This window comes from Equus caballus, chromosome 18 (assembly GCF_041296265.1).
Source record: "Equus caballus isolate H_3958 breed thoroughbred chromosome 18, TB-T2T, whole genome shotgun sequence".
NCBI classification, from domain to species: Eukaryota; Metazoa; Chordata; class Mammalia; order Perissodactyla; family Equidae; genus Equus; species Equus caballus.
Genome location: NC_091701.1, coordinates 1,263,517 through 1,287,442, shown reverse-complemented (window position 1 = coordinate 1,287,442; position 23,926 = coordinate 1,263,517). Strand labels below are relative to the sequence as shown.

The following is a 23,926-nucleotide window of genomic DNA, read 5'->3' as shown; positions in this document are numbered from 1 at the left end:
TTTAGGGTTTTCTATATATAAAATCATGTCATCTGCAAACAGTAAGAGTTTCACTTCTTTAGTGCGTATTTGTATTCCTTTCCTTTTTCTTGCCTAATTTTCTGGCCAAAACCTGTAGTACTACGTTGAATAAGACTGGTGAGAGTGGGCACCTGTGTGTTGTTCCTGTTCTCAGAGGGATGGCTTTCAGTTTTTCCCCATTGAGTGTGATGTTGGCTGTGGGCGAACTGGTTTTTTTTTAGTTTAAATAAATAGAGCTTTTTTTTTTTTTAAAGATTTTATTTTTCCTTTTTCTCCCAAAGCCCCCCAGTACACAGTTGTGTATTTTTAGTTGTGGGTCCTTCTAGTTGTGGCATGTGGGATGCCGCCTCAGCATGGCTTGACGAGCGGTGCCATGTTCACACCCAGGATTTGAACTAGTGAAACCCTGGGCTGCTGAAGCAGAGCACGCGAACTTAACCACTCGGCCACAGGGCTGGCCCCCTAAAGAAATAGTGTTTTTAAAAAAGCAGACATCACAATGAAACATGCTTTAAGATTAACAATCATTTACTGAATTAACATTTCCACTTATAAACATACAATTTGCATATACAGGGAAAAATAGGTTCTGTGGACACACGGAATACAAGAGATAGGGAAGCAATCAGAAGAAAGATCAACTCTAGTGGGAAAAAAATGGAACTGCATTCCATGCCTCTGTCTACACAAACTTGAGAAGGAGAAAGAAAGATTACACAGGATCACAACTGAAGTAGAAAATAAACTTGGGTCATTCTGTCTCAACTGCAGGAACTTGCCCTTATGATCAGATCTTGGGTCCTGGTCTGGCCTGTTTCATGGATGGTGATCTGAAATCAGCCTCTGGTCTCTCCTTTCTGTTTACTAGCTAAGACCCTAAAGTTAACTGCAGGAATTAAAAGAAGAGAGCTAAAAAACAACCCGGTCAGCAGGTATACAATGTCAACGGCCAACTTTTTCCAGGTACATTATTTAAAAGTGCACACGGAAGTAAAATGCTTACTCAAATCTGAACGAGTTCCTTCCAGCTCACTGGACTTCTTGATGTAGAACTACCTAAGTGAGGCAATCAAATGGTTGGCACCCATGGGAGGTGGGACAGGGAAATGAAATCTCAGCCCATCTTTACACCTGGTATGCATTTCACATCAGCATCTAGTCACTAGCAACAGGGAACTTCCAGTCTCAACTACAGCTGCTCAACAGGGCTGGCCCTAGTGGGGACAGGGACTGAGGATGGGGCACACATGTATGCCAAGCTTCAGTCCACAGCTCTCCCCCTTCAGTCTGAGGGCAGCTGGGGGAAAACCAGAAGAATGCTTGCTTCAAGGGCATTTCAGTGACGTGACTCAATACTCTGTGGTTCCAGTAACCTCAAGCTCAAAATTAATACCCCAAAATGCAACATTAACAACTGAGTTTAATATTCTGTAAGTAAAGCATACAGTCTTAATAATGATTACCATTTGAACAAAGCCATTCTTACTACATAGGATGTAAAATCATAAAAGTAACATTTTTACCAATCAAAATGACAGTGTTATCATACATCACATCTGGTAATTTTCCACCATGTCAAACATCCAAAGAGATGACAATTACACTTCCTTTTTGCTGGAAACAGACTCTCCAGTGTCAACAAGTCCATTAGAATTGACTAGGAAAACAGACCTGCAGTCACCACAAAGTTCATTTGGCATCTGGCTTCACAGGGAGATCTATTTAAGCCTCAGAGATGGAGTCAGTTGACCAGTAAAACAAAAGAGTATGTATGTATGTATCTGGCCAAACAGCATAAAAAATAGAATTTGTGCTACTAGGAGTGTACTTTATGGAAAACAGGGCCACATGGAGTGTAGGGGCAGGGACTTTCACTGTGCAAATCTGCCTTCATAAAAGTACATTTTTTAAAGCATGGAGGACAGAAAACTGGAATAATTAGGAGCTTTAAAAATTCACAGAGATAATAACAGAAATGCAGGACTGTGGGTTTTCCCAAGCTTCACACATAGTTGGGGCTGAAAATTAAAAGGTTTAAGCTTCTCTATGATATTTGAGTCAGAAATAAAAACAAGGCTGATGCCCTGGTCTGGTGAGTGATATCTCAAGGTCATCCATGTCCTTAGGCCTTATTTCCCATCTCTAACCTGAGTCTCCCCCACAGCCCGGCACTGTGCCACCAGCAGGGCTCCACACACACCCAAGTGCTTGGGGACACCCACAGTGCCCCACTCCCACACAGGACAGGAAAGCTGCCCTTCAACAGCCTTCAGAAGTATGGAAAAGAGCATCCTCTCTGCAGTGCACTCCCTGGCAGGCCTGAACCAGTAGCACTGTAACCACGGCTCTCACTCCATTTTCCCCACCATTCTTTTAATATTACCTTCTCAACAAGTAGAAAAATAGGCTCTAAGTGGGCTGGGGTGGCAATAAAAATACTCAAGGCAGACACTAAAAACAATGCCTCTGAATAAAGCAAATCCACTCTACATACTTGTTTGTCATTGTTTTGTCTTCTTCAAGTTTTAAGGGATAAAGCCCTTTGAGGCTCAAGTCAATTCCTAATTTGGAGCATTTTCCAAAGGCCACTACCAAAAACAAACCAGCATCACTGTTAAAGGCAGAACTGCCCCCTCACCCCGAGCAGCCAGCCTGGCTGGAAGCCTGCAGAGCCCCACACATCACACCACTGCCTCAGGGAAGCTCCCAGGCAGCTCACCAGCCCAAACTCCTGAAGTAACAGACAGCCAGTGCTGTCTGAGGTTTCCAGGTCTGATGTTAAACCGAAAGAAGCTACAGCTTCTCTTGCCACACTAACTCACTCACTCACAGATCACCGTATTACCAACTAGCGTAACACTAAAATAAATGATCCCTTAAGCACTATGCCCATCCCTAAAAAGAAAATGTATTTCCTAACAGGTATGTTCAAAAAGGGATTTCGAGGGTTCCATAAGGAAACTTGAAACAATCCAGTGTCCCCAAGAGTCCATGTTTTAGCTAAAGAGCCAGTCCAGTGCCTTCTCTGTGGTACTTACGTGGATCAGTTATAACTATAATGTCACTACTTTGAAAAGAACTATTAAAACTATTATTAAAAACATTTATGACAAACAGAAATGCCCTGCAAATTATATTATTGCACATAGGGTATCAGAAGCTATGCATATCCAGATTTCAAGGACTCTAGAAGACCCAGAACAGAGACCCTAAGGCCATGCCCGTAGCTGCTCCAGCCAGCATGCCCAGCGCCAGATCAGTGTCATTGTCTCGATACCGCTCACGAATGATGACTTGGTTGGCAGGCTGTTGTCCATAAAGTCCTATAAAAGAAGGGAAAAAACAGACCTCTGAGGAGCAGTTTGTGAACCCAACAGTCACTCAAAAAGGGCCCACTGGACTGAGAACCTTTCTGCAAGTAGCTGAGGTCATTCTCTGTGCATTTGTGGCCCTCCTGCTATGGCTGAGTGTGCCTCTGGAGAGTGGTAGGGTGGCTGCAACAAGTGCTCCCCAGCGCTCCTCCACCTCAGGCTAAGGTGACTGGACTTGGCTCAGTGAGAACACCTCCATTTCTAAAATCGCACTAAGAGAAAATCAAGATGCACAGCTTTCCAAGGTCCAAAGTCTCAAATACTGCAAAGAGCAGAATTCAAATGAAGCTGCAAACCCCAGCCTCCAATTTCCACTTCAGCCCTCCACATCACACTTAGGATGACAGGCAGATGGTGGAGAGCATGGGAGATACACAGAGACTGCAGAGAATGGGAGAGTCAAGAATCCCCATTGAAAGCTAAAATTGAAAAACTCATTGAAAAGCTAATTAGCTTCTAAGTATTGATGTAAACTTTTTTTTTTTGCTTGAGGAAGATTGCTGCTGAGCTAGCATCTGTGACAATCTTCCTCTATTTTACGTGGGATGCCACCACAGTGTGGCTTTATGAGCAGTACTAGGTCCGTGCCCAGGATCCGAACCTGCAAACCCAGGCCGCTGAAGCGGAGCACAAGAACTTTACTACTACGCCAACAGGCCGGCCCTCATGTAAACTACTTTTAAATTAAACCTTAAATCTGGTAATATAACTTGCTCTTCATTTTTAATCATGTGAACTTATGGGGAACAATATTTATGTTAGAGAAAAATTTCTAAAAAGCACACTTTAAACAAATTTAATATTTAATTTTGGATGATTAAAGTTTCCAACTGGAAACACATTATTTGTTCTCTTCTATACTTCACAGCTATATAGTCTAATAGGTAATTAGCTTCAAAATTGCTCACATAAAAATAGCGTTAACTTTCCTCTTTGACCCACTATTCCTTCAACAGCTCAACCCCAGGAGAGCCAGAAACTAATCCAATAGCAGTGTGTCCCTGTGGACGAAGAATGGAAGTGAAACCATCCCAGTCTAAGCACTCACACTGTTACAAGTGCTTACATGGACTGAATCCTCACAACAACCTTAGGAGGGTCTACTATTATCCCCATTTTACAGACAGGCAAAAAGTGAGGCACAAAGGGATTAAGAGCAGTAAGGGCTTACAAGGCCAGGCACTGGGGCTACAGTGTGTGCTCCTGACGACTCTCGCTTCAGATACAAAGGCCAGTCACTCTCACCTATAATTTGTTTCAGGTGAGGTGAAAAATGGACAGAAACACATCAAAAGCCCAGAACAAAGATAAGCCCTTCCAGGACTCTATTGCACTTGCAAAATGAAACATCACCTCGGTAGTGATAATTGCTGAAGGATGTTACCAGAAGGAAAAAACAGGAGAAAGATTACCTCTTACCCCTTAAAATGAGCCTCTTACTTTGGCTGCTTCTCAATATAAGTGAAACCTATTTAAGTATACTAATTCTCTTCTTGGAAACAAATGTGGATACAACGGTAAAGTTTTAAAAATCAAGCCTACTCTAGCTTTGTAAAACAGTGAAAATACATACCACATATTTTTTTTAAAAAGCACAGTAGCAGAGTGACGTGTGGTCTATAACCAAAAACATAGCTCTCTTATCCTTAAACTCAGAAATAAAAATTCTTCACTGATCTACCCACTAAACGAAGAGAAACAAGGAATGGAAGCCTGGCATGAGTTACCTGCACATGGGTACTGGTAGGGTACAGCATAAGCCTGCCCATTCGCAGTGTAGACCACCTGAGTTCCGGGCGGGTACACACCGCTGTATGGACCATAGCCATATGCCTGCTGAAAAGAAACAAGCCCATTAGAGATACACTTTTGAAATTCAACGTCTGTATACAACAACAACTCTCAACAAAGGAGGCAGAGAGGGAATGTACCTCAACAGAATAAAGGCCATATATGACAAGCCCACAGCTAAGATCATACTCAATGGGAAAAGGCCATTCCTCTAAGAACAGGAAAAAGACAAGGATGCCACTCTAGACACTTTCACTCAACACAGTATTAAGTCCTAGCCAGAGGAATCAGGCAAGAAAAAGAAATAAAAGGCAACCAAACTGGAAAGACAGAAGTAAAATTGTCAGTATTTGCAGACGACATGATATTATTTATGGAGAACCCTAAAAACTCCACCAAAAAACTATGAGAATAAATGGATTCAGTAAAGCTGCAGGATACAAAATCAACATACAGAAATCTATTGTGTTTCTATACACTAAAACCAAATTATTAGAACAAAAAATTAAGAAAGCAATGCCAGGGGCCGGTCCTGTGGCTGAGTGGTTAAGTTCATGCGTTCTGCTTCGCGGCCCAGGGTTTCACCAGTTCTGATCCTGGGCACGGACATGGCACCACTCATCAGGCCATGCTGAGGTGGCATCCCACATAGCAGAACCAGAAGGACGTACAACTAGAATATACAACTATGTACTGAGGGGCACTTTGGGGAGGAGAAGAAGAAGGGGAAAAAAAAAAGAAGATTGGCAACAGATGTTAGCTCAGATGTCAATCTTTAAAAAAACAAAAAAAGAAAGCAATCCCATTTATAATTGCATCAAAAAGAATAAAATACCTATAAAGAAATTTAACCAAAGAGGTGAAAGACCTGTACACTGAAAACTATGACACTGAAGAGGACACAAATAAATGGAAAGATATTCTATGCTCATGGATTTGAAGAATTAACACTGTCAAAATGTCCATATTACGCAAAGCAACCCACAGATTCAACGGACTCCCAAGGACATTCTTCACAGAAATAGAACAAAGAATTCTAAACTTCATATGTGCCCCAAGAGACCCCAAATAGCTAAATCAATCCTGAGAAAAAAGAACAAAGCTGGAGGCATCACAATCCTTGACTTCAAAATATACTACAAAGCTACAGTAATCAAAACAGGATGGGACTGGTACAAGAACAGACACACAGATCAATGGAACAGAATTGAAAGCCCAGAAATAAAACCACACATCTATGAACAGGTAATCTTCGACAAAGGAGCTAAGAACATACAATGGAGAAAGGAAAGTCTCTTCAATAAATGGTATTGGGAAAACTGGACAGCCACATGCAAAAGAATGAAAGTAGACCATTATCTGTCGCCATACAGAAAAATTAACTCACAATGGATCAAAGACTTGAAGGTAACCTGAAACCACAGAACTCCTAGGAGAAAATACAGGCAGTACACTCTTTGACAATGGTCTTAGCGGCATCTTTTCAAATAACATGTCACTCGGGTAAGGGAAACAAAAGAAAGAATTAACAAGTGGGACTTCATCAGACTAAACAGCTTCTGCAAGGCAAAGGAAACCAGGAACAAAAGGAAAAGAAAACCCACCAACTGGGAGAAAACATTTGCACATCATGTATCTGACAAGGGGTTACTCTACAAAATATATAAAGAACTCGCACAACTCAACAACAAAAAAAGAAACAATCCAGTCAAAAAATGGGCAGAGGATATGAACAGACATTTTTCCGAAGAAGATACACAGATGACCAATAGGCACATGAAAAGATGCTCAACATCACTAATCACCAGGGAAATGGAAATCAAAACTGCACTAAGATATCATCTTACACCCGTTAAAACGGCTATGATCACCAAGACTAAAAATAATGAATGTTGGAGAGGGTGGGGAGAGAAGGGAATCCTCATCCACTGCTGGTGGGAATGCAAACGGGTACAGCCACTATGGAAAACAGTATGGAGATTTCTCAAATAGTTAAAAATGGAAATACCATATGACCCAGCTATCTCACTACTAGGTATTTATCCAAAGAACTTGAAATCAGCAATTCAAAGAGACTTTGCACCCCTATGTTCACTGCAGCACTACTCACAACAGCCAAGAAGTGGAAGCAACACAAGTGCCCATGGACCAATGACTGGATGCAGAAGATGTGGTATATATATATACAATGGAATACTACTCAGGCATAAAAAAGACAAAATCGTCCCATTTACAACATGGATGGGCCTTGAGGGCATCATGTTAAGCAAAATAAGCCAGACAGAGAAAGACAAACACCATATGATTTCACTCCTATGTGGAAAATAAACCAACACACAGAGAAAAGTTTACGGGTTACCAGAGGGGAGGGGGTTCAGGGGTCGGCATAACGGGTGAAGGGGCATACTTATATGGTGAGTGACAAATTTCACAATGCTATAAACTATTATGACCTCAATAAAATAAAATTAAATTTAAAAGAAAAGGACAGTGGCACAGAGACCCCAACGTCCCTCTCTTGGATCGTATAAGGCAAAGATTTGCTCCCTACCTCAGGGGTTGGTGTGGCATAGGCTGTGTAGGGAGGTGGAGAAGCAGCCACAGCAGTCTCATCATACATGACTTCTGAGCCCACATAAGCCTAAAAGAAGAGAGAAAATATGAAAGACAGTGAGTTGCCACAAAGCACCTGCAGGTTCTTCCTATACATATATCCACTTTATTTAGCAGATAAAAAAATTAAAAGCCAAAATGTTAATCTTTGACCAGCAAATGCTTTCGGAGAAGCAGTAAACGGCAGGAGGACTATCTCCCACACCTCCCCTCAGCTCCACACTCTGGGGTCCTCTGAATTCAGGAGGAGGCGGAGGAGAGCTCTCACTGCCCAAGAGGGCCACAGCACCTCCACTGCTCCTGAGCCTTTGAAAGATGTTACACCACTCTCAACAACTCTTCTGTTCACAAATAAAAATCCTACAATCTGAAGTGTAGCAGCCAGAGATATGTTCTACACACAGAGTCTGTTTTTTGCATTTAAAAAAATCCTTCATTGAATTACTTCCCAGTGGAAAAGAAAAATATATGCACTCTCTAAAAAAATATCCATATAAAGAATCATCTTGACATCTTGCTCCTAACTATATGGATCATTAATACTAATTTCACCCAAGAAGAGAATTTTCATGAGAGAAAAGGTAACTGGAGCTCTACAGTAAGCTCTGGGGGAAGAAGTGTCTTGGGCTAACAAGAGTAGGAAACAACGACCTTTGGATACTAAGTCTTTTTCGTTCTTTTCCCACCCATACAAATGCTTTTATAAGCACCATCTACCTTTTTCTTTTCTTCCTGGAGAGAGAAAGGAAAAAATAAAATCCTATCTGAAGAATGAAAATGCTGACCACAGAGGAAGTCACTCTGACTCCCTGACAGACACAAAGATGGCATCACGAGCCTCTGCAAATGGGGTTGGCTGTCTCAATGACCTCGTATGGTTACAGTCAGAACTAGAGCCAAGTACAAGCCCCAGAAGTGTCTGTTCCATGAGGCTGAGATGCTGTGCATAAAAAGCAACCTGTGGTCCTTTCTGAGCCTTTGGAACTGTAAACCACAGTGGGGTTCACAGTGCTACCAATCTTTGCAAGACACAAACATTTCTAGAAGACAACACTGGAACCAGTGTGCCTGTGTGAGGAGGGCTCCTCCTGCCAAAAAGCTGGGCAAACTCCAACTTGCTCAGTCAGCAAAAGCCGCCCTGCCCAGCTCTGCTTGCTCATCCATGGCTGGATGGCCCAGAAACCCATCTTCCCCATCTCCCTTTCTTCATCTCCTGTTCTCCTGTTTCTTACAGTAAGACCATGTGAAAACATTACTGGTGTCCATTAGCAACTTACTGTATTTGTCCTGGAATCCTGAAGCGTAAATTTCCAGGCCCTGGAGAATAGAAAAAGAAAGGGGTACTTCATCTGAGGCAATCCAACATCTCTCTCTGATTCGCAAACCTGCATTGGCAGCACAGTTTCTGAAAAAGCTTGTTTTAACAGGTCTTCAGCCCTTGCCCCAATACCCACTGGGTCAACTCATTTGAGACATAAAAAACTGTATCTATTGTACCTATAATATGTAACATTTAAAACACAGGGTTTTGCTTCACTTTTCATGAATGTAAAATATACTGTGCTTAACTATACTACAACTTCATCAGTTCATGTCATACACACAGATCTACTTGATTTTGTTAATGGCTACATAATGTTCCATGATATGAGATTTAGATTATCAGCAATTTTTTGTGATTAAAAATAATGTTGGTAATTTTGCCAGCTTGAGAAATTGACATATAACATACCTATGTTTAAGGTGTAGTGATGAGCTGATACACATATATTGCAAAATGATGAGCACAATATGGTTAACACCTCCATCACTTCCCACAATTACAATTTTTCTGGTGGTAACATTTCAGATCTATTCTCTTAATTTTTAAGTATATAATACAGTATTATTCACACAGTCACCATACTGTACATTAGATGTGCAGAATTTATTCATCTTATAGCTGGAAGTTTGTACCCTATAACCACATCCCCCCCATTTCCCCCAACCTCCAGCCCCTGGCAACCACCATTCTACTCTCTATTTCTGAGTTTGACGTTTTTAGATTCTACACATAAATTAGAACACACGGTGTCTTTCTCTGTCTGACTTATTTCACTTAGCATAACAGCCTCAAGGTCCATCCATGCTGTTGCAAAACACAGGATTTCTTCTTTTTTAAGGTTGAATAATATTCCATTGCGTGTGTACACACATGTACATATATATCACATGTTCTTCATTCATTCATCCATTGACAGACACTTAGGCTGTTTCCATGTCTTGGCTACTATCTAATGCTGCAATGAACACGGGGGTGCAGATATCTCTTCGAGATGATTTCCTTCGGACGTATACCCAGAAGTGGGATTGTTGGGTCATAGGGTAGTTCTCCTCTTAGTTTTCCGAGGAACCTCCATAACATATCCACAGTGGTTGTACCTATTTATATTTCCACCAACAATGTAGAGAGTTCCCTTTTCTCCACGTCCTTGCCAACACTTCTCTTTCATCTTTTTGATAACAGCCATCCTAAGATGTGAGGTGATCTCATTGTGGTTTTGATTTGCATTTCCCAGCTGACTGGTGATGCTGACCATCTTTTCATGTACCTGTTGGCCATCGGTATGTCTTCTTTAGAAAAGTGTCTGTTCAAGTCCACTGTGCATTTTTTAATCAGATTGCTGTTCTGCTATGGAGTTGTACAACTTCCTTATATATTCCAGATACTAATGTCTTATCACATAGATAGTTTGCAAATATTTTCTCCTATTCTGTAGGATGCCTTTTAATTTTTTGGAATGTTCCTTTTGCTGTGCAGAAGCTTTTTAGTTCCATGTAGTCCCACTTGTTAACTTGTTTGCTTCTGACGCTTGCATTTTGGTGCCATATCCAAAAAACTGTTGCCAGACCAATGCCAAAGATCTTCTTCCCTATGTTGTCTTCTAGCAGTTTTACAGTCTAGGGTCTTACATTTAAGTCCTTAATCCACTTCAACTTAATTTTTGTGAGTGGTGTAAGACAGGGGTCCAATTTTATCCTTCTGCATGTGATTATCCATTTTTCCCAACACCACTTATTGAAGAGACTATCTTTTCCTGACAGTATTCTTGGTTTCCTTGTCAAGTGTTAGTTGATCATATATGCGTGTATTTACTTCTGAGATCTAGATTCTGTCCCATTGGTCTACATGTCTATTTTTATGCCAATACTATTCTGTTTTGATTACTACAGATTTGTACTAAAGTTTGAAATCAGGAATTGTGATGCCTCCCAATTTGTTGTTCTCTCTTGGGATTGCTTTGGCTATCCAGGGTCCTTTTGCGGTTCCACATAAATTTTAGGACTTTTTGTTATTTTTGTAAAAAATGCCATTGAAATTTTGATAAGAACTGTATTGCATCTATACATGGATTTGGGTGGTATGGACACTAATGATATTAAATCTTCCAATCCATGAGCATGGAATATCTTTCCATTTTATTTGTGTCTTCAATTTCTTTCATCAACGTCTTATAATTTTCAGTGTACAGATCTTTCACCTCCTTGGATAAATTTATTCCTAAGTATTTTATTGTTTTTGATGCTGTTGTGAATGGAATTGTTTTCTTTTTCAGATAGGTCATCATTACTGTACAGAAACACAACTGATTTTTGTAGGTTGATTTTGTATCCTGCAATTTTACTGAACTCGTTTATTAGGTCTAACAGTTTTTTGCTGGAATCTTTAGGGCTGTCTGTACATAAGCTGTATCATCTGTAAACAGAAAATTTTATTCTTCCTATTTGGGTGCTTTTTCTTTCTTTTTCTTGCTTAACTGCTTTGACTAAGACTTCCAGTGCTATGTTGAACAGAAGTAAGAGTGGGCACCCTTGCCTTGCTCCTGACCATAGTGGGAAAGCCTTCAACCCTTCACTGTTGAATATATTAGCTATGGGTTTGTCATACATTAAAATAACGCTGATATTAACATCCTCACTACCTCTCTACCCTTATGTAAATATTTCTACAGGACAATTCCAAAGAGTGAAACTGCTGGGGCAAAAGACAAAATCTACTTCAGTGGGTACTGCCAAATGGCCCTGGAAAAAGACTGTAACAAATTCTATCACCAACTTTTGCCTATGTGACCATAAAAATTAGATACCTAAATCCTAACTATCACAACTTTTCTGCTCTCCCTCCCTCATCCCCTCACCTTTCTGACTCTCCATCCTTCTCCTATCTTTTGTAATTTAGGTTCTACACTCTTCTGAACATATTTCATTGAATCTCTCATGCTAGGACTCACTTCATCAGCCAGAGAGTGTTCCTACTCCTGTGAGCTTCAATGCCTTCCAGTGCTCTGAAATGACAAGCCCTGGGGGAATCTTCCAGTCTCTGCTGAGGTCCCAAAGACATCATATTCTCAAGGGTTTTTCCTTAGCTTTCCCAAAAACGATCTTACTCCTTTAATCAGCATCCCTCCAGACCACAGATGATTACTAAAAATTTGCAAGACTTAATTAACTCATCTTGTTACTGCTTCTGGGAGTTCGGGTGGGGTTAAAAACGGTGATACACCTCAACAGAACCTTCTATCTCTTTCTTTGGCTGTCACTCTCTGTAGTCTGTGCTTGCAGGTGAACTTCTTTATTTGGCTGTTGCTGCTGAAATGTTTTCCCCTTCATTTCACTAGGTAGTTGGGGAAGATGATCCAGATTTACTTCACACTTTTACTCAGAGGCCTCTGTTATGGGTTGAACTGTGTCCCCTAACAAAAGATAAGGTGAAGTTCCATTCCCTAGTCCCTGTGAATTATTCATAAATAGGGTCATTGCAGATGGAATCAAGTTAAGATAAGGTCATACTGAATAAAGCGGGTCCTTAATCTAATGGGTGTCCTTATAAGAAGAGAAATTTGGACCCAGACACACAGGGAGAATGCTGTGGTACAACGGGCAGAGATGGATGGATGCAGGGGCAAGCCAAGAACGCCAAGGCTCACCGCCACAACCAAACCAGGAGGCGGCAAGGGAGGAGTCTGGCCCCGTGGCCGAGTGGTTAAGTTCGCGCGCTCCGCTGCAGGCGGCCCAGTGTTTCGTCGGTTCGAATCCTGGGCGCGGACATGGCACTGCTCATCAGACCACGCTGAGGCAGCGTCCCACATGCCACAACTAGAAGAACCCACAATGAAGAATACACAACTATGTACCGGGGGGCTCTGGGGAGAAAAAAAGGAAAAAATAAAATCTTTAAAAAAAAAAAAAAAAAAGTATTATCCTCCATTGCTATCTTCCCTAACGTATATCCTTAAAATTAGACATATATATAAACCTCTATTTTCCCACATAGGTGGAGAATATCTCAGCCTCCTCTGACCCACACATTCTTCCAGGCCAAACAAAGCAAGTGCTCCCTCATACTTTTACCTGTTCTCCCTCCTACATAACAAAACCTCCCGTGTTCTGATAAGATAAAATTTTAGTTCCTGATATTTTTTCCACTATTACCTAAAGGAATAGTTCATACGTGTGACATCTCAGCATACGGCAGAGCAGATCAGTTGAGGACAAAGGGCTCTGGAGACAAAGGTTCAGATCCCAAGTCTAGCAGACCGGCTCTAAACCTCGGGAAGTGTGGCGGGCAGGATGAAGTCCCTTCCCCACAAAGATGTCCACGTCCTAATCCCCAGAATCTGTGAAGGTGACACCTCAGAGGGCAAAGGAGCTCCAGAACCATAATTAAGATAAAGCAGCTTGAGATAGGGAGATTATCCTGGATTATCCAGGTTGGCCCAAACTAGTCACAAGTCCTTAAAAGCAGATAACCTTCCCTGGCTGCAGAGAACCAGAGAGATGACAGCATAAGAAGGGCTCGGCCTAGAAGCCAAGGAACACAGGAGGCCTCTAGAAGGTGGAAAAGGAAAGGACACAGATTCTCTCCCAGAGCCTCCAGAAGGAACAGCCTCTCTGAGACCCAGTGAAACTCCTGATGAACTTCTGACCTCCAGAAATATAAGCAGAAGTTTGTATTATTTGAAGCCACTATGGTAATTTATTACAGGAACATTAAAAAACTGATACAGTTAACGAGGTTAAGTTACTTAACCTCAGGACGCCTTAATTTCTGATACTAGAAAAAGTAACCCACCTTACATGGTATGGTGAGGATTAAATAACATATGTAAAGCAGTTAGCACAGTGCCTAGTGCAACGTAAGTGTCCAATATATATAAGCTTAAATTATTAAATAGTAATAATATAGCTCCAGTTTATTAAAAAAGTAGTGAACTAGCTTAACATGTGGCCATTTCTCCAACAGTCTTTAGGCAAGCCATATCTCTTCCAGAAAGTATCATTTAAGATTCACTGATATAAATCAAAACAGTATAAAAAAGAAGCTACATCCGGGATTTAAAATAAACCCTATAGTTTAGCATGGAATAAATGTTTAAATTGAGGATGAACATATATGTGAAATGGGGAGGCAGGCATTCTGACAAACTAGTCTGCTGGATTGATTTTATGAACATGTCATATATATATGAATACTACAATAATCTCTGTTAGTGAATTCTCACAATGTCCAGAGTTAACTCAGGGTAGGAGTACAGAGCAGAGAGGAAAAAAAATTCTTCCCTCCAAATTTCATTTAATCAGTATTTTCAAGATTCTGATCCAACATCAATGCCAATGTTGACAAGCTGAGAATTAATAAAGTTGGGTTTTCCTCCTTGCAGTTCCACATCCCTTCTTCAGAGATGGCAGATGGGGGTAAGAACCATCAAGGAAGGAAAAGGCTGCATACTGCAGACATCAGGGCTTTTTAAAAAGACTTTTACATAAAAAGAACAAGATTTAAGAATTCATTCAACTAAGCCCCTTCCCGATGTGCATCTAGTAATGAAAAAAGAGAGCGCAAAGTGACTGGAGGTGAATACTTCCTGTCATTCTCTCTGTAACGGGTTCTGCCAGGGCAGCTCTAGAGAGGCAGGAACTAGGATCAGGGTTATCAGAGGTGGAATAAGATCCTGCTACATTTCTTTCACTCATCCTCTGAGTCACTTATTCTGCTGCCTAAAGGAAAACTCCACTCACATTATTTTCCCTTCCTGATAAGTGAAAATTAAAACAGAAAATACTTTTTAAATTAAACACCTAAGAAAATTAAACTTACAAACAATCATCTGTGCTTTCTGCACAAAGACTGATCGTTTTCCCATCTCGGCAAACAATCTGCAGCATACAGTCTTTCGGCTTCCCATCTGGAGGCTGCACATCTATGACAAAGAAGTAGAATAAAGGAATATTTATATAGTTTTTTTAAAAGGACTTCTTCTTATCTACCAGCTCAGATAAGCAAAGGAGCAGTATTCAGAACATTCCCATTACAAAACATCTTTGTTCGCTCTACAGAACAAACAGGCATCACAACTCCATCCTAATCACACTTCCTGCAGGAAGAACAAGCGCGTCTCTTCCAGACGGCATTCCACAGACGAAGATGGACAGAACAGCCCAGGCCGTAGAAGAATACGTCCCACACAGTGAAAATGTTACAAAGCATCAGACAGGAGAATACTTACTGCTTTTGTTCACAGGAAGCATCAAAACAGATCACTGCTTTAAAAGTGAAAATCTGACTTTTGAAGTATCTCTGTGTACCAAAAAATAAGATCTATGATACGTGAGCCTGGTTTAGGTAGGGATTTCAACAGACGGTCCATGGAGACTTGTGTTTCAAGAACTAATATATAGGGGCAAGATACTACAACGCCAATAGTTACTACAAGCAAATATCTCATTTGTGACTTTTTAATTCATGAACTAATATGTAGGGGCAGGATGGTATAAGCATCAATGTTTATTACAGCAGACTGTTTACTCCAAATAGCAACAGAGTTACTAAAACAAACAGGGAAGTCTACCTATGCCATCAATTAGAAATAGAAAAGTCTAAGCTTGTTAAAAATCTATTCCTTTAAAATGAATATAAGGAATAACTCCAGAAAACCAAGTCAGTCATCATGGATTTTAAGAGACTGACTGTAACTGTCACCAATAAGATGCCAGTTTCTGAGTCACAAAATCTATACTGCCTAGGGTGGCTCCATCCTTCTTGGGATTCCCAGCACACCTTAGTTCTCCACCACCTTCTCCATGAGAGGGGAAGGAATGTGGTCTAATTCAGATGAAAAAGTTAATTTATCCGAACCATATGGTTCATGATCTAAGTGTCTGGGTCCCCACTGTGGTTACCTCTTCCCAGATGAAACACTTCTTTGGTCTATTTACGAAAGCAAAATGGGTAAGGAAGAGGATTCAACTCCCATCAAGAACAGGGAGGGGTAGATGACAGAAGCTGGCCAAGACAGACCCGCTTACCCCGACATTCATGTCCCATGCGGATATTGATGCAGTCCACTGGCATGTGGACCTTATCCTCGACACTCTGCCGAGTTTGGTCATCATAATAGATCAGGTGACCATCCGACCACAGGTCAAACCAATTCTTCTTCCAGCGCTTCAAAATAGTACCTGAAAACAAAGAAAAGTTGGCTTTGAGCTGAAACTTTGTCCTCTAATTCACAGGGAACAGAAGCAAAGAAAATTTTCCTCTGGCCCTATAAGTACACCTGCACATAACTGTCCGGAGCAGTCCATCCAAATGAAAGTGAAAGCAGACCCCAAGGGCATGAACACCCACGCTGTACCAGGGCTGCCTGAGGCACACACTAGAGATACTAAGAACACTGACAACTTAAAACTCCCAAAACTTAAAAGAAAAAATTCAATAAAACCTTGATTTTGAGGTAATGAAAGATGTCTAACATTTAATTCTCCATGCAGTCTCTCTAAATTTTCCCAGTAGTATCTAACTTTGCTGGATTGATCAGAAAATGTTAAAGTCTCCATATACAAATAACAATAACACCTTCTTTTGGAAAAATATGTTTTTCTCTTTTCCTTGAAGAGCTTTCACGGATACTCTTCTCTAACATTTGTTCTTCCCTTAAAGCCCACACCTAGGAGGACCTGCCTGCCTGAGGCAGACGCAGAGGCAGGCTCAGACAGTGGATACATCCACACCCAGGACACCAAACCCAGGTCCGCGGCCTGACGCCTACCCTCCATGCATCCATCCTACTACCTCACACATCTCCATCAGTTTACGAGAATTCGTCCTTTCATTTGTAATCTTGGACCAGACATTTGACTTTAAAAAACTCTAATTTCCTTGCCAGCCAAAAGGGAATACTAAAAGGCCAATTTTGGCTACAAAACTCCAAGTCTTCCCTGCACCTTTTTCACATCCACACATACTTTTTGTTCCTGTAGATCCCGACGTGCTCTTGGCCAACGTGCACAAATCCACTCCATGTACTTCTCTCCTTATGCTCCCAGGTCTGCTAATGGTTTCAACCAAATATGTGACACAACAGCCTTTCAAATTTCTTTTACCACTATCAGGCACTCTTCTTGCTGAGAAGGGCAGCCACAGCACTTGCCCAAACTGATAAATGACACCCAGCACCCATTTGACTGGCAGCACCTGAGCTGTGCAGAAACTACCAGATAGAGGCACCCAAACACAGACAGGTGGAATCACTGGGTTGGGGAGTTCTACCCAAGTATCTCACCTGCCATCAAAGCCCTGACTGCAGATTCCCAAATTAGGCGCCCTCCAGAGTCCAGATACTGGGCCCTAAGGGTCTATTTGGCAACGGCAGGAAAAGGAGTTCTGGAGACAGCTTTGCATACATGTAATCACATGTGTATCTCTGCTGCTCTGTAACCCGGTGAATATATTACATCTCACCTCATTTTACTATGATTGATACTCCTGCTTTTAGCAAAGGAAAATCAACCCACACATTGGGAGGTGGTGAAATGGAATCAGTCTTCTGAATACACACTTTTGACATAGCCATGGCCTGGGACATTGGAAAGACTGTACAACTTACTAAAAGGACATCTATTTTATGCACATCATCATGCTAGGCACTGATAGGCAAGAGAAAATTGTCAAAAGGGTCACTGTCCACTTAGGTTGACGGAGCACTTACACTGAATTATGGTGGAGAAAGGAAAGCTTGCCTTCAAACATGGGTGCAGTGGAGTCTAAGAAGAAAACCAGAGGACATCGGAAGAGCCAAGAAAGGCAGGCATATCGTCAAGGTCTGAGAAAAGCTCTCCATGTCCCCTGACCATTTGGGGGAGGTTGGGATCACAAAACTCAAGATAAGGAAACTTACACAAAGACTGGAGCTCAAATCCAACATGCCAAGACTTTCTTTTTAAAGCCAGCATTACAACAGCTCTGCCCATTCCTGGAATACAGCACTAGACAGACCTTGAAGGGACACCTGCTTCAGCTCTAGGTCTGGGAATGCAGAACTAGCAGCAGGACAGACAGGCTGACGCTTGTCTCCTGGTAGAAAGAGTGTCAGTGCTGAAATGAGACAGTCCTGAGTGTGAATGTATCTTTGCCACCCATTGTTAACACTTGGGCGAATTATCTCCTATCACTGAACCTCAGTTTCTTCAACTGGAAACTGGGATAATGCCACCACCTCACAGAGCTGTTGTGAGAACTACGTACCATATGTAAAATCTGTGTAACAGGAACACAAACGAGCTTCATAAATAACAGTTTTTATAAATCATCTAAGGTATACAGCCCATCCTTCACCGCTTGTCTCAAGGGCAACAAAGCTCTGACGGTATCTCTCAAATATAAATTCATAACTAAACAATAAACAATATATACGACAGCTCAGTTTTTTGCTGGAGGCATAAACGATGTAGTCAATTTTCCATTAACTCTGTTCTTTCTAGAAGGACAGCAGAATAATCTGCTTACTCTTTCTTCAATAAACAGAGCTGGTTCTTCCAGCTTCAAAACACACTAGGGCACAACCAGAAGGTCCTACAACCAGAATGCACAACCACGTACTGGGGGGCTTTGGGGAGGAGAAGAAGAGGAAACACAGAAAATTGGTAATAGATATTAGCTCAGGTGCCAATCTTTAAAAAAAAAAAAATCTTCCAGTCAAAAAAGAAAACCACACTATGAATCCTACTTCAGACGGCAGCCTCAGAGATAAGCAGAGAGCATATGAAAGATAAGCCCCCAGAGATGAGTCTCAGGAAGCAGATCTCAATCCCATAAATAAAGAATTGAGTCTCTTCTCCAGAGACCTTTTGGAAATACAAAAGGTTTGGTTTTATTTATTTTTTTGCTGAGGAAGATTCACCCTGAGCTGACATCTGCTGTCAATCTTCCTCTTTTTGTATCTGAACTGCTGCCACAGCATGGCCACTGATGGACGAGCGGTGTAGGTCCATGCCCAGGAACCAAACCCACACCAGGCCGCCAAAGCAAAGCGCACCGAACTTTGCCACTTAGGCCACCAGGGCTAGCTAGATGAACTCATTCCCTTAGGTCAAATCTTCACCCGTATAAGGACTCCAGTATTTCGGAATCTCAGTCACTGTTCATATCCCAGATAAGACAGGCATTTCCCAGAAAGAGAGCATACCTTCATGCTAATATATCAGCTGAGCTTGGTTAGATTCAAGCAGAGCCTCAGGTCAGCCATTACCCATAAAGCAAGCCAGTAAGAAAAGAGAGACCAGCAGGGAATACCACTATTACCCAGCTTCTGTCAACGCAGTGACCAAGGAGCTCCATGTGTGAAGAGAAACAGTTCACAGAGCTCTAAAACTTTCCAAGAGGAAATCCAGGGGAACAATACTAATCAGACTGTGCTACTTGATTTTGTTGTTTTTTTCAAGAGGATGTCTTTTGTTGTTTTTGTTTCTGTCTTTGCTTTGCTGAGGAAGACTGGCCCTGAGCTAACATCTGTTGCCAATCTTCCTCTTCTTTTTTTCTTCCCAAAGTCCCAATACATAGTTATATATCCTAGTTGTAGGTCCTTCTAGTTTTTCTATGTGGGATGCCACCACAGCATGGCTTGATGAGCAGTGTGTAGGTCCACGCCCAGGATCCAAACCAGGGAATCCCGGGCCACTGAAGAGGAGCACACAAACTTAACTACTAAGCCACCAGGCTGGCTCCTACTATTTGTTTTAAATGTGATCTGTTCCAGCAACAGAAATAAAGATGTGCCCTAAGGCAAGACTAAACCCAGTCCAAGGGGCTAGTGTCCTGTACTTACTCTGTCGCAGCAACCACCCACTCTTCACAAACGCCATTTTTTCACCTACAGGAAAAGAAACAGGTTCAAAGTTACACCCAGAAAAGAGAACGGCTCATGAAAGTTATTTTTACTCACAGCACTTTTGACATCATATGTGTGGGGTTTTTCGAACAACCAATTCTCCAACTCTCAGGACATGAACTGGACAGTACTGATTCAGTTCGATTTTGACACTAACTACCTGCAATTAGCATCAGACCCCATGAGTTAAGGGCTCCGTTCCACAAGAGTACTCCCACTTTAGACACAAGTCCTGGGCAGGCCCATACTTTTGACTTATAAATTCATATGACCTCCTCCTCAGATTTGATAATGTGCTAGCATGGCTCACAGACCTCAAAAAAGCACTTTACTTACTCTACCTGTTTATTAGAAAGCATACAACTCAGGAACAGCCAGAGGGAAGAGATGCACAGGACAAGGTGTGGGGAAAGATGCAGAGCTGTGACGCCCTCTCCAAGCGCACCATCTCCCAGTACCTCTATGTGATCATCATCTCAGCTCTCAGGAACCCTGTCCTTCAGCGGTTTTGAAAGAGGTTCCATTAGGTAGGCACAGATGACTACATCATTGGCCACTGGTGATTAAGCTCAATCTCCAGCCTCCCTCCACTCCAGGAAGGTCCAGGGATGGGGCTGAAAGTTCTGGCCTTCTAATCACAAGGTTGGTTCCTCTGGCTACGTGCCCCATCCTGAAGTTATCCAGAGGCCCACCAAGGGTCATCTCATTAGCATAAACTCAGTCATGATTGAAAGAGGTTTATTACAAATAACAACACTTTAATATCTCACAAAATTCCAAGGGTTTTACAAGTTCACATGTTCTTTCTTATGTAAGAAAATCACAGCAATCCGGTCTAACTCTCCATCCTCATCCCTTTCAGTGTCAACCAAAGCCACTTACCTCACTGGCTACCTGGTATTTACCAAATACCTCCTCAGTGGGGCCAATACAACCTCTCCGCCTCACTTCCCACTCTAGGCTTTAGCCTCAACACCCTGTCCACCTTACTAAGTCTAACTTCACTTAGCAGACATAAAGCAGCCCCAAGAACATGAAGATTTAGCTCTGTCGAGAAGTGCGGCTTCTCCTAAAGTGCCCTATGTCCTGGGGCTCTGAGTCCAGCTGCCTCAGCTTTGCCGCCAGTGTGCCCAGTCAACTTTAACAGCCCAGTCAGGTATGTACTGCTGTCAGCTAGCCGAGTGGCCAGGTCAGAGCAGAACACCAGAGTCATGAAGAAAAAAATCTGATAAATTTAACTCCCTAAAAATAAAAATTTGGATGGCAAAAAAAAAAAAAGGTCAAAAAGACCAATTAAAGGAGAGTGATGCCAGCAACATGGCAGAGTGAGCAGTTTTGTCTCTCCCCCTTCGAACTAGAACTAAATGGACATTCATTTATCAACGAGGATACTCACACAGCACCTCAAGATGCCTGAGAGACCCATGCTGCTATACATGGAAGGTGGATGGACTATCCCAGGGAAGAGAGGGAGATGGGTGAGAACTCTCCAGTCCTGAGACAGGCCAGTATCCACAGTGACTGCTCTCCCAGCTGAAGTACTCACAGCACAGCCACGGCCCTGAGGGTGGCCGTGCCCCTCAGCATGACCATGGAAACAGGTGACTGCAGCCCCAAGACCCCTACTATTGCTCTTTGGACCAGTAGGAAAATCCATGGACCCACTGTGGCCCCAGGGAATGACTCGGGCTCAGACTTGGTAACAAGGCCCCGCCCACCAAGCACAAAGGCTGGTGAGACCTAGGAGCACATGCAGCGCGGCTGGGCGAGCAAACCACCGGATGCCTTAAACACCCAGGGCTCTGCTACAGCCCTGAGGGGGCGAGTGAGATCCAGCAGGACCATGTGAGTGGGCGGTGACAATCCGGAGCCCCAGTGTGACTGCTCCTTAGTCTAGTGGGAAAATCCACAGCCCCACAGCAGCTGCAGGGAGAGTCTCTGCTCAGCCCTAGTGGAGAGGCCCCACCCACAAAGCACAAAGGCTGGGCAACCTAGGAACAGATGCAGCACAGCTGGCTGAGCTAACCACCAGCTGCATTAAATGCACGTAGCTCTGCAGCGGCCCCAATGGAGCAAGTGAAATCTAGGGGGACTGCGGGAGTGGGCGGTGACAATCTGGAGCCCCAGCATGAGCCCTCCTTGGGGAGTGGGGAAAATCCACGGTCCCAGAGTAGCCCCAGGGAGAGACTTGTCTTGGCCCTAGTGGAGAGGTCTCGCCCACCAAACACAAAGGCTGGTGCAACCTAGGAGCAGACACAGGCGGCTGGGCGAGCAACCTGCCAGCTGCCTTAAACCCCCATGGCTCTGCTGCAGCCCTGAGGAGGCAAGTGAGATCCAGCAGGACGAGACGGCAGCGGAGCTGTGAGTCTGGGTGAACAACTCCCAGCTATCTTGAAAGCCCATAACATGTCTGCGGTTCCTAAGGAGAGAGCATGTCTACGCAGATCTATGGAAGCAGGCAGCAGCAGCCTGAAGCCCCCATGTGATCGTTCCCACAGCTGATGGGAGACCCACAGGGCCACTGCAATCCCAAGGATCCCAAGCTGACGGGGGTCCTGGAGGGCACAGATTACACAGTTCCTGCTCCCTCCCCCTAGTGGCACCAAGTGGAGGCAGTAACCAAACTCTACTGCTATGCAGAGGCACAAATCCATGCCATCAAGAAGTATGAAAAGAATATATTAAATCTACAAAACAGAAGAAAAATAACAAGTACCCAAAAAACAATCCAGAAGACAAAGAAATCTATAACCTAATGACAAAGAATTCAAAATAGCTATCATTAAAAAACTCAATGAGGGGCCAGCCCAGTGGCACAGTGGTTAAGTTCTCATGTTCTGCTTTGGCAGCCCGGGGTTCACAGGTTCGGATCCCGGGTGCGGACACGGCACCACTTGGCAAGCCATGCTGTGGCACGCGTCCCATATATAAAGTAGAGGAAGATGGACATGGATGTCAGCTCAGGGCCAGTCTTCCTCAGCAAAAAAGAGGAGGACTGGCAGCAAATGTTAGCTCAGGGCTCATCTTCCTCAAAAAAAAAAAAAATTCAGTGAATTAAAAGAGAATACAGATAGACAACACAACAAGTTCAAGAGCTATGTCACAAAAGAACTTGAAACTATAAAGAACAACCAATCAGAAATGTTGGAGACGAAAAACACAATGGAGGAGATTAAGAAAAATCTGGACTCCCTGAACAATAGGGCTGATAATTTGGAGGACAGAATTAGCAGTCTGTAGAATGGAAATACAGAAATGCTTCAGATAGAGGAGAAGAGAGAAATAAAACTAAAAAGAAATGAAGAACCTCTCCGAGAAATATCCAATTCAATTAGGAAATGCAACGTAGGGATTATAGGTATCCCAGAGGGAGAAGAAAAGGTGAATGGAGCAGAAAGTTTGTTCAAAGAAATAACAGCTGAGAACTTCCCAAACCTGGGGAGGGAGCTGGAAACCCATGCGACAGAAGCCAAGAGTTCTCAAAACTTTATCAATGTAAAAAGACCAATGCCAAGACATACAGTAGTAAAACCAGCTAAAGTCAATGACAAAGAAAAAATATTAAGGGCAGCAAGGGAGAAGAAAATAACCTACAAAGGAACCCCTATTGGGCTGTCAGCAGATGTCTTACAGGCTAGGAGAGAGTAGAATGATATATTCAAAACTCTGAAAGACAAAAACTTGCTGCCAAGAATATTCTATCCAGCAAAAACATCCTTCAGATATGATGGAAAAATAAAATCGTTCCCAGATAAAAGTTAAGGGAGTTCATCGCCACAAGAACCCCCAACAAGAAATCCTCAGGAAGGCCCTCAGACCTGGGGAAAAAAAAAAAGAAAAGGGGTTACAAAACCCTGAGCAAGGAGATAAGTAGAAAGACAAAATCAGAAAATTGCAGCTCTCCATCAGAACAGGTTAGCGAAT

At 42.6% G+C, this 23,926-nt stretch overlaps 1 protein-coding gene across 4 annotated transcripts in view; it reads right to left on the bottom strand.

Annotated features, from left to right (window-relative positions):
- Positions 1–528: 528 nt before the first annotated feature.
- The window catches only part of PLEKHB2 (pleckstrin homology domain containing B2), a 35,052-nt gene continuing 11,654 nt past the window's right edge, over positions 529–23,926 (bottom strand). For 2 of the 4 annotated variants that reach the window (XM_023622625.2, XM_014732353.3), the window contains exons 2-8: positions 19,940–19,984; positions 16,143–16,295; positions 14,935–15,037; positions 9,074–9,113; positions 7,735–7,824; positions 5,120–5,228; positions 529–3,344 (exon numbers count right to left, since the gene is read on the bottom strand). In XM_023622625.2, coding sequence (XP_023478393.1) covers positions 3,208–3,344; positions 5,120–5,228; positions 7,735–7,824; positions 9,074–9,113; positions 14,935–15,037; positions 16,143–16,295; positions 19,940–19,976 — 669 coding nt within the window. In that variant the 5' untranslated portion in view covers positions 19,977–19,984 and the 3' untranslated portion in view covers positions 529–3,207. The remainder of the gene's footprint in view (positions 3,345–5,119; positions 5,229–7,734; positions 7,825–9,073; positions 9,114–14,934; positions 15,038–16,142; positions 16,296–19,939; positions 19,985–23,926) is intronic. The other 2 variants (XM_023622626.2, XM_070242247.1) reach the window with 1 other exon arrangement.